An 11,823-nucleotide genomic window follows, 5' to 3' on the forward strand; every position below is an offset into this window, starting at 1 on the left:
GTCAAACTTTTGATCCTTCAGGATTGGAGCTTGGTTTGACAGTAGTTGTGGGCTCTATAGTGGGAAGTTTCAAAAGGAGTGGGATGAGGGGGGTGGGGCAGTGCCCTACCTTGCTGAAATACACTCACCCTTGGCAGCACATCGGCTGCACCCGCTGGGTTCTGATCTGAGTGGTTGCAGCACACTCAGCTGTAACACAATGGGATTTGCATTTGAGCCTTCAGGCGCTGCTGTGGTACAGATGTCAAATGATAGTGGCATGATGTCAAATGATAGTCTGTCTCTAAAAGCAGTGCTGTGGTCTATAACTCCAACATCACAGACCCATGGAGCAGAGACATCAGATGCATTCTCCAGACATTATTATATTGGTATTGGATCAAGCTCCAGATTAATATGTCCTAATGGGTTGACTTTGGGAGGAAAAATTGTGAAAACAGGAAGATGTTATAATAAAATCTGTAATTTCAAGGAATGTTCTATTTAGTTTGGAAGTGGTCAGATCCATAACAGTATTCTGTGTGTCTTGCTGCTGTCAAAACTTTGAAGAAGGGAGCTTGAGGTTTTTTTCAATAGCTTCAGTTCTTTAAAATACCACACATTGTGGCTTGAGCTGGTGGTTTTTCTCAGTCAGAATAATGATGTCAATACCTAACCACTTTAGTAAATTAGTCAGGATTGTCAAACCCTAGATAACACACCTTCAGAATTGGAAGTCAACAAAACATTTGTTGCAAGCAGAAGAAAATTATTGCATCTTTATATATTTAAATATTTTAGAGCATGTCAGATTTTCAGTTGTAGATTCAACTGTGGCAGGGTGAATCCACAAATACTCCAAAAAAAATTTGTGTCTATAGTAGCAGATTTGAAGCATACCAAACTTCAGTAGCCGTTGGAATCATTACTTAAGGTCCTGAACAAATTTGCACCAGAGATTCTCGGGTTCATGCTACTGCTTTGAGCTGCCACACTGTTGTCCCTACTCTCATTGCAATTGTTTTGCAAGATGAACATAAACACCCTTTGTTTTGAGAGCAGACTTAGTCTTCCTGATGTGCCATTTCTCAAAGACATGAAAATGTCCTCAGAAAGATGGTAAAAAGTCTTAAAATTAAAAATAGTATTTTTCATAGACAAACAGACTGATAAATCTGGCATCGTTCAGTATACCATAATTTCATTTTAAAAGGCAAAAATTTACTATTGCCTGTAGGAAGAAAGACTGGCAGAAAAGAATCCAAATCAACTCAAAAAACCAAAAAGCTATAAAAGTTTTTACAATCCTTCCATTAGCAAATAAAGAAAACTAATAAGTATCCCAATATACATGTTTGATTTAATTTTAAGACAAGTGGCATTGTCTGTGAGGAGCTGTGCCAGAAATCACCACCTTTGATTATGCTTTTAGCTTAAGCTCAATCACCCCTAGGTTTCCAAAATTATATTACTAATCAGTATTGTGCACATAGTTCTGCTTTTTCATATTAACTTCTGGCTCTGTGACATTTTTTAGATAAGTGCATACACATGTTGAGTTCACTGGGAAATGGCCTATTGGATTACATTTCAGATGAACAAACAGCATCTGACTGTGCTTGCTAGAGAGGAGCCCCCCACTTAGCAGATCTATTTCCTCTTTTAAATTGCAAGTAAAATCCTACAAGGAAGAACAGGGAATATCATCAGTCTGATTTAACTCTCAGCACTGGAAAAATATGACCTCTAAACCTCATTAGAACAGAGAGTTTGAAAAGGAACTTAAGGGGGCATTTTGACCCTGTAAAGCAAAATAGACCAAGGTAACTGTTTTCCTAGGAAGAAGAATATTCAGAAGGTTATGTAGCAGTGCAAACAACTGAAAGTAACCACTTCTTTCTTGGCTTATCTTTTCTCATAAACACAAAACTGAGCTTGCCAGATAGTCAACCTAGGCTTTTCAAGTATGTGCTTCTCCAAGTAACAGTTCCTATTTTTAGATGCTAGCATTTCATTGCTAGCATGAATTTTTCTGGAAATTTATAGCTCTTGCACTCTGTCAGAAAAACACATGCTAGTAAGCTGAACAATAAAAAAGCCAAAAAACCCCAAACCAAAACAAACAAAAAACCCCTCAGTTATATTGCTGGACTCATTTCCCTAATAAGCCTTACCTTTACCATTTAATTCTGCATATCCCTACATGTCTTGCAGGTATGGATAAAGCCAGGTTGTCATTCAGTATATTCTTGTCATTCAAGAAGTCAGGGAAAGGAGAAACCAGCCTGGTCATACTGGGGGTACTGGTGAAATGTCAGACCGTCACCAGACCTGGAGACCCCAAGAAAGTCCCATCTTCTGCAGCAATCCCTGACCTCCTCCTGTCTCCCCTCTCCCCAGGCTCCTGTAGGAGGATGACTTATCAGTCGTTATTGTAGCAATATTAAGTTAGATAAAGTTTTTTCTCTGTTCACATTGGGTGAAGCATACTGTGCTGCTGAGAACTTATTTTCTTGTAGTCTTAGCCATCTTCTAGTGTTAAATGAGACTTCTCCCCACATCCCTGAAAGCTAAATAGCGCTCAGTGCTACTTTGCTGTATTTATCTTGCAGTATATCAATTACACGAGTCACAGCAGACATCTCGCTTGCCAAACGCTCAGTGTTAAACAATCCCAGCAAGCACGCGATCATAGAGCGCTCTAACACCAGATCAAGCCTAGGTGAGTACCTGCAATGATGCTGTCTACAAATTGCCTGTGAAGTATGCTACTCTCCTTTCATATGTGTAAGCTAAAAATAGCCTTCTCTCTGCTGTGGGAAAATCACAATTCCCATAATTCAGAAATTCTGGCACTAGAAATCATTTTTAAATCACTATCAGGTAAACTTCTAATAGTGCTGATTTTGGTTTATTCTGCTTGTGCTCAGTTTTCATGTTTTGCTGTTGGCCTCAGTAGGGAGAGGCAGCTATCCATATAAAATCTGAAGGCATGTTCTTCTGGTTAAATACTTGGAATTACATTAATATTATTTATACTATGCATGATTTTTAATAAGATTACTAGTAGTGATAGCTACTGACACGAAGCCTGGGAGAAATTATTGAAGTACACATTTTATGAATTTTGTATCAGTTTTAACTAATTGTAAGATTGGTACAAAAAAAAAGGAAGGATGCAAAAAGGGAGATGTTTTTTAAAAACTGTATAGCTACATTCATAGCCTAAATATCTGTCATCTTACATGAGTCTTTTTGTACTGAAGCTTGTCCAGTTGTGTCAATAATTAAACATTTATTACCTTGAAAATAAAAATTAGCTTAGCTAGGAAGTTGTAATTGAATGTAACCATTTACAGTACCAGGTGGCTGCCCTGGAGCTTCCCATTGCAAGGTGTCCTTAGAGTCAGGAGGAAAAGGTGATCATTTTGGAGTCTTAATTCCTGACTGCCTTTGCCTTTCCTCTAGAGTGAGATGTATCCGGGACTCTGCTGCTATCACTGGTGCATTCCCTGTGTTGAGACACCTGGAAATAGCCAAGAGGTCTAGGGGAAGGTTCCCTGTCCATGGCAGGGGGCTGGAGCTAGATGACCTTTAAGGTCCCTTTCAATACAAACCATTCTGCGATTCTAAGATGAATCCTGCCAGGAGTCTGCATCTATATACTTGTGTAAGGCTTGACTGAGATACGGGACAAAATCCCATAATAAATCCGCCATCAAGTCCCCCATCAAATACCAAAAAAAGTGGAACTTCCTACATCCCAGGTGAATACTCAGTCATGTTTCTGCATTTACAGAGCTGCAGGTTCCTCTTAGTAGCCTTTGACAGAGATTGGTTTCTGCTGAACACAGCACTGCATCTTGAAAAATTGTAAATTTTGTGAAACAAGAAAGTAGCTTCATTCTTCCTATTTAATAAGTTCTTATCAGTTATGCAACAAAAAAATTTCCAACACCTGAACTGTGACTGAATATTTAACATTTGCCTAATATAGTACTACTTTTTAGAATAAGCTTGTCTGCCTTAAAAATTTTTAGTTCCCTTTCTTGAAAGTTTGTTTTGTAAAACCTTTGCTTTCAGTTATATGGAGGCTGTGAATTTTTGCTTGAAAGTAGTCTGTAGCTTCCAAGTGTGTCTTATTTTATGTGTTTTCAAATATGAAAATGCAATGTACTGTAACAATATAATTAATATCTTTACACACAAGAATATTCTTATGTGTGAATTTCATCTTGTCACCAAAGACTGTTTAATAATCTAATGAAAAGATAAAGTGTCACTTATTTTGACTAGGACTGAAAACTAGTAATGAGTATGGAGGCTAACTAGTCATGGAACACAATCATGATGATTAAGCCTCATCAGCAAAGCTTATGCAATCTTGCAATACTGTACAAATATATGCAGCAAATATTTGCAGCAGTGAAAGCATATCATTAATTTCTCATATATGTGAAACACCTATCACAAAATTCTATACAGGAAAAAAAATCAATAAAAATTAAATGCTGCTCAATCTTGTACACCTTTACCTCATGTAGAACTGTACTCTTGAGAGCATCAACATTTTTTCTTTGTGTCAAGCTACTTTTTTAGATGGAGGTATTTAAAATGGGAGTTCTGACAGAGCCTCAGTTTGGGACACCCAAAAGATGACAGTGTTTATATATACATATATGCAAATATGTGGATAGATAGGTAGATGTGTCTCTCTAGTTTTTGTAACAGGCCTGTTATTAACTAAGATTTCCTGCTACATATCAGGTTTTCAGTTGCATATAATTGTTCTAAAAATTAACTGATTCATAAAATAACTTCGAAGACCCAGAGCAACTGGGTCATTCTAGCATAAATTTAGGGAACAAAATAATTTTACATATGCAAAAATATTCTCAAACCCTTTTCTTTCAGAAGCTGTAATGCTCCCATTGTTTTAGTAATCTAGCAGGGTTTTGAACAAAATTTCAGTTACATATTTCTGCGCAATTTTATGAAACTAATGAGAAAACTTGACCAAATGATTGGAAGCTGCTCCTAACACATGGCAGGTTTTGCATCTGAATTGCTTGAAGACTCAGCTTTCCTTGGGAAGGTCCAGCAATGATGCTGAGCAGAACCTTCTCCCAGCAGACTGAGTCAGGGCAGCCAAGCAGAACTGAGGTGAAAAGATGCTCATCTTTTAATTTGTAGTCCCTCCTTTGCTGTGCAGCATGGAGAATTGAATAAAAAGTCATTTACTTGAAAGATGTTCACCTGGAGGAATAAATGGCTGGCCAGGCTAAGGCAGGAAGGCAAGTAGTGAAAATACATTATGGAAAAGGTTGGACATATGGAAAAAGAGTTGGGATAGTCAAACCCACTGATAAAGCACCTCCAGGTCAGTGCTCTAGGCATGGGATAAACCATGGGAGGACAGAAATCAGACAGGAAGTCAGGGAGGGAAGTGCTGTGGCAGCAGTGTTTGGAGGAAAACTGAGATAAACTGAGATAAAATAAAATAAAATAAGCTGGAGTCAGAAAAGGTAACTGCTTTTGTAAGACAGTGGAAAACCCTTGCAGAAGGCAAAAGAAAAAAGTACAAGGCATGTTACAGCCTGTTCCCTTGCCTATCTACAATGTACCTCAAGGCAGAAATAAGAGTCAGAATCAAAAAACATCATTGTAGTCTGCTGGTAGGTATAATCACACCACTGCTGTGAGTATTTAGTTGGCTGAAGTAGAAGAGGTGAGTGTCAATATCACACTCTATAGAGGATTTTTTTTTTCAGTTTGTGTGATGGATTTGCTATAAGTCAACAAAATATCCTATTAAAAGAATATTATTAGTTTTACAAATTGAAGCAGTGCAAAATAAAGGTTAGGAAGTGATAATAAGAAGGCTAACTGTGCAGCATTTTAGTATCTTTAGGTTATATATGCTGTGATCCAGTCTTTGATCAAATATTTACAGACTATTCCACCAGTCCTCTGCCTTAATATTCTTGAAAAATGTATAAAACAGTGTGGGGAATTGGAAGCAATGCAATTGCCCCAATGCAATAGTGGCTTTTGCTGCTTCTGATACAGAACTGCTGCACAGTACTGGATTAGTTATTTACAGACTTTATGAAGATGGCTATTTTTTCTCACTGTTCTTTGTATGCTTCAAGCATCTTCTGTAGAAAGACTGAGTGTTGTAGCTGAAAGAGAAGTTCAAGCTTTGGATCTGTCAAATAATAGTGTATACCATCAAAATCAGCCTGTTGCATGGTAATGCACTGCCTTGGAGAAGGGGGATGGAAAACAGGCAGTCCTTTATGTTGTACTGGAGCTCCTCCTGGGAGCTTGTAAAATATCAGCCTTGTGGATCCTCATTCCCCAGAAGTTCTCTTATTTTAGGCTCTACTCTTTGCAGACATTTAACTGGGGAGATATTATTTTCATTCCCAGCCTAGCTCAAAGAATTTTTTCCTGCTCTCAGATCAGTACTGATACTCTGTACTGACAGTACAGAGCAGCATCATGAATGTCCTGAGTCTTAGTACTGACTTCTAAAAGAAACTTCAAGGTTATGTTCCATTTTGAAAGAAAGAATCCCCAGGAATCAGGATTTGCTGCATTTCTATTCAGAATATAATTTTTACTGGTAATTACTCTGAAGAATCAGACACTACATTTCTGAAAATTAATCCCCCCGAATTATTCATAACTTGTGATTATTCTTTGTAATTCAATTTTCTCTTTGGAATATACGAATAATTCCAGCTTCTCACCTAACCGGGATATTTCAAAGGGAAAAATCTTTTTTTTTTGCATCTACCACCAAAGTAAGCTCCACAAAATAGCCTGTAAATATTTTATGCATTCTGTTTTCAGAGAAAGATTAGAGCCATGTGTTCTAAATGAGATGTGAAGCAAGTATTTGACAATGAAGTAAATTATTCAATGGCTTCTTATCAGTTGACAGTGTATGGAGTTGCATACTGAATGAGACAGCAGCCCTAAAGAAACAGCTATATTGTATGTTTCTGAATGTGCTCTCTTGAAATACAGATCACAAAAGATTTGGTTTAGGAGAGCTATTTTGGCATTTCATATTTTATCAGCATTATCTTTGCAGTCAAGAGTATTCTCTACTACAAGGCTTATAGATACATCATTAAATCAGGACTCACATAACATTAGTTCTTTTCTAGTATCTGCTTCAGGTCTGCTCAGAGTCCTGGAAAATGATTTTTTCTCTATCTACATTTTCCCTTCTCTAAAATGAAAATAATGGGGTCTTCTCCCCAAATCACTGAGGGGGGAAAGGAAAAACCCTAGAATTTCAGCAAATTATAAATTCTAAATTTGTGCTGGTTTTTTGTTGTTGTTGTTGTTGTTGTTGTTGTTGTTGTTGTTCTTTTGTTTTGTTCATTTGTTTTATGATTTTGTCCAGACTATCTACAGTGACTTAGGTCTGGCCTAGGTATTTAAAACTGGTATTTATCACAAAAAATTTTTGTTCTTGCTAAGGAAAAACAGTATTTGTTTTGGTTTGTTTTGGTTTACTCTGAAATGGCTTCCTGGCTGCACAACTATGACATGTGGGGAGATGAGTTGCTCTCTTCTCTCTCCTCCTTGAACAGTCATTGGCACGTGGACAGAGATCTACGTGGTTTATTCCTATATCTGGTACAACTTAAAAATGCCTTTATGTAAATATATATATACATATTTGCTATATATATATGTATATGTGTGTGTATATATATATATATATATATATGTATATATATATAGCAAATACAGCTCCCCAGAACTGCTTTTTGTTAATCCAAATCCCTCCTTCCTACCAAATTCAATGAAAAGCTATTTTTTTACTCATCAAACTTTGTGTAGTGGTACCTCATGCAGCCAGGCCACTGATCTACCCCTCACTTATGATCACGTTTGTGAGCACCAGTTGTAACTGCAGCAGAGAAGGCTATTTCTTAGACTTCTGGAAATATTTTGTTGTTTTTTTATTATTTTAACAAGTGTTCCATTAATTACTTCAGGTAGTAAAAAGGTTCTGTGCTTGATATATCAATACCAAATACTTTCCTCTGGAAAATAAATGTACCTCTTTTTGAGAACTCTTATCACCCAATACAGGTCTGCATTGTTGTACATAGCACGGAAAACAGTGAAGTGAGCACCATTCTTTGGAATGATTTAATAGACAAACCAGAATTTATTTCGAAGAGACATACACCAGCAATGTGATAATCAGAAATAGGAATAGCCACGAAGAACTGGATTTACAGGATTATAAAGGAGTCTCTCTCAGCTTATAATGCTACACACACCTATCGACTGACAGTTTGCTTTTGTAATGGAATCAGTTAAAAATAGGCTTGGGATTTGACTTATTGGAAACCAATGCTGCCACTGCATATTTAGTATAAAATTAATGTTCTCGAGAACTTTTTAAAAATAGTGTTTGGCTCATAAAGATTTAGGTGAATAGTACAGTCTTATTCCTCTCTATCCCAGTTTGAAACTGGACACTCTCTAATTAAGCTTGTTTTGATGTAAAGGGAAATGTTTGCTTGTCAATATTGTTACATGTTTTAACACGTGAGATGTTAGAACTAAATTGAAGGAAAGGGCAAATTTCTTTTAAAGCCTAGAAGAAATCTGTAATTTTGAACCGATTTTTTCTCCAAGAATGTACAGTATGTGGTTAAACCTTATTCATTTGAAAATCAGCCCCAATTGGCTTAGTTAATTCTTTATATGGACACATGCCATTTGCAGAAACTGAACCAGCTTTGTGCTTCTGCTGCATTTCTTTGTCAAAAGAACCCAAACCTTTTTCTGTGTGTGTTATACTTGTTATAACCTTACCTCATGCTGTATGCTTTGTACAAAACCTGATTGTGTTGGCTTTTTCCATTCTTTGCTTCATTAATGCTCTCCCTTTCCAGATGTTTTAGGTATGTATACAAGCTTGCAAATTACTTTTCCTGCTGTTTTGTGTTCAGTGCTTTATTGTACCTGACAGAACCACTGTGTGTTTCTTGCATCTGGCTCACTGACAGACAAAAGCCGATCCTGTACTGTGTTGCTAAGTCTTTCTTTTAGAAAACCTTGCTGGTTTTCCTGATTTATTTTCAAGTAAATATAAAAATAAAGTTGACATTGACAAGTAAACACTACAGATTAGGTATCCCACATTGTGTATTTCTGAGATGTGTGCACCTAATCTGCGTGTTCTAACACAGACATGTGACCATGGATGTAAAATGTGTCATTGTCTTTATGGTAAATTGATTGCCATCACGTGCCTGGGAGTGTTTATTTGCTTTCCATGTGCATATGCAGTAACCTGTCAGGCATTACATGCACCCACTTTGCATGTGCAATTGAGCACCTACTTTTGGAAAGCTGTCTCTAAAAAGTGTATAGAGCTTCCATTCACATCATTAGGTTGATACCCTAAAGTTTTGTCTTCTGAAAATGAAATATAAATGCTCAAAGAGATAGTTGTGGATTAGCTGTGCAAATTTCAGCCTTGCAGGGTTTTTTTTTCCTTGATATTTGTGTGAGAAGGCAATAGAATGCTTGAAACTATGGTAACAATTTATTTGTTAAATATATACATATGTGTGTATATATATACATACATACTGTATATTTTATACATACTTTATATTACTATGTATTTTCCATGTCTGGTAATTTAATGACCGTCGTCCTATAGGATAAGTTTCAAGTAAGGACTTCCTCAACGATAAATCAAAAATAAATTTAAGAGCATGCTAGCTAGGCCTCCTAAAAAACCTTCATTGCTTACAGAGGCCAAGGACAAGGAATGCAAAATTTGGACTTAATCAAGAGTGCATTTCCCTCCCAAAGTCTCAGAATTCACAGAAATATAGTTCAAAGAAAATAAAGGAGATGTTCAATGTGTTATGGAAAATCCTGATTGTCCCTTTATAATTTTATATTCAAGGTAGCTGTGACAAATGTCCATAACCCTCACTCTCAAGTGGTAAATATGTTAACCTGGTAAACCTGAACCTGCCTTGAACCAGAATGCAGTAAAATAGCAGCTAAGAGCTTTTGGGGTTTTCATGAGGATGTAGCTATACTTCTTTTTGCCCACAAATGGGGTAAGAGTAGCATGAATTTAGTGAACCTGTTATAATTTATCAGTTTCACATGCCCAAAATACTGTTTTATCCTGCTGGAGCAGCCTTGATTTCCTTAACATCTAATGTGAGAGTTTCCCTAATGAATTCTTTAGGTAGTTCTGTATTAGAAGTTTATTACTAACTTTCCAATATTTCAGCTTTCAAATAAGGTTTTGATACAGTATAGGTAAAGCATTTGAATGAAATTTCCTGAGTGTTTTCAGAGGGTATATGGGGGAAAAATTCTTGATTTCTGTAAATTAGAAATAACTCTTAGCAACCTGTTCTTATATTTTCTCATGATACTATACAGAAATATGTGTGGTTGATAATTACATTGAAACAAAACGTGCTTGAAAAATACTGTAGCAATGTGTTAGAATAATTTCTAAGGTTATGGATATCTTTGTAATAGACAGGACACTTGGATAGGTGAAGAAAATATTTTTAGCTAGTTAGCTGTTTGTTTAGGAGTACGGTTTGCTTCCCTTAAATATATTCACACTGTAGGTTGAATTGATTGAGGCTTTTTTTTTGTCCTGGGCTGGTGGAACTGATTGAAGTTCAGCAGTCTGTATCGCCATTTTATTCAAGATTAAAAATTTGCATTGTTCAACCAGAATGCACAGGAGTCTGGGTTCAGCTCTGTTCTCTGCTAAGAGAGGCATGGACTCATCATTCCCATCACTATGCCAGGGCTATGAGCACCTTTAGGATGGCTGTTGGTTGGTCCTGCTGAGCCTTACGCACTTTGCATAATAATTAAACTTTCCCTGGAGAAGGAACTGGAATCCATGTGTTTTGCCTCCCACTCTGAGCATCAGGCTGCAGAGTCAGAATCTCTCCCACTCAGTGAATACGCAAATGTTTTGTGAGCGGCACACCATCAGCAGGAGGGGTTGAATAGCCAAGGATGGAGTATTTCTACGTCCTGTCTGTGAGAAAGGCTGAACATTTTTATTTATGTTTGTTCTGAAAAAAACAACAGACCGAGGGAATGCTTACTTGGTGCCTATGTATGGACTAGATCTGTAAAAGCCTATAGCACTGCTCTGGGTAATGAGGCATCATGCAAAATACCCAAGTTATTGCCAGCCTGACATGATGGTGTCCTTCTGAACTATGCAGAGACACTTGCTTGATCCCCTGGAGAAAATAAATGTTAGACTGCTTCTTTGCTCAGTTTTGCTATTACAATTACTCCTTAACAGAGTGTGAGGGAGCCTGATGATACGAGCAGTGCTGGCTGTGGCAGGGCACCTTCTGAAGATGCTGTGGTTCTTCCTGGCACAGTCATTTCAGTGCACCCTTGTGCAGTACTCAGCCACTTGTGTTACTGCTGCAGTCTGCTGCTTTCAATCTTTCCATTCATAGGCCATTAAAATTTACTTCCAATTTAAACTTGGCATAAGAAGCATCATTCCATGAATGCTATTGTTTTGCTAGCCCAGAGAAATGAAGCAGGAAGTAGACATTTTTATGTGCCATTTAGTATTTTTAAATGACACTATCTGTTTTATATTTTCACATAATTACAGTGCTGCATTTCAGGAGATGTTAGTCCATTATAAATAGATCTTGGTTTTGTGGAGGTTTCCAAACATGACATCGTTTCTGTCAATACCACTTGGACGTGTGTGTACATTAAAAGCCATCTGAATTCTGCCTAAACTGAGCCTCAGCAGGCAGGAGGAGGAAAACC

General features: G+C 37.1%; 1 protein-coding gene across 6 annotated transcripts in view; it reads left to right on the top strand.

Annotated features, from left to right (window-relative positions):
• The window catches only part of CACNB2 (calcium voltage-gated channel auxiliary subunit beta 2), a 110,589-nt gene that overhangs the window by 78,794 nt on the left and 19,972 nt on the right, over positions 1–11,823 (top strand). For all 6 annotated transcript variants that reach the window (XM_031066780.1, XM_031066779.1, XM_005418606.3 and 3 more), the window contains exon 9: positions 2,592–2,701. In XM_031066780.1, coding sequence (XP_030922640.1) covers positions 2,592–2,701 — 110 coding nt within the window. The remainder of the gene's footprint in view (positions 1–2,591; positions 2,702–11,823) is intronic.

The sequence above is a fragment of the Geospiza fortis genome, unplaced genomic scaffold (assembly GCF_000277835.1).
Source record: "Geospiza fortis unplaced genomic scaffold, GeoFor_1.0 scaffold138, whole genome shotgun sequence".
NCBI lineage: Eukaryota > Metazoa > Chordata > Aves > Passeriformes > Thraupidae > Geospiza > Geospiza fortis.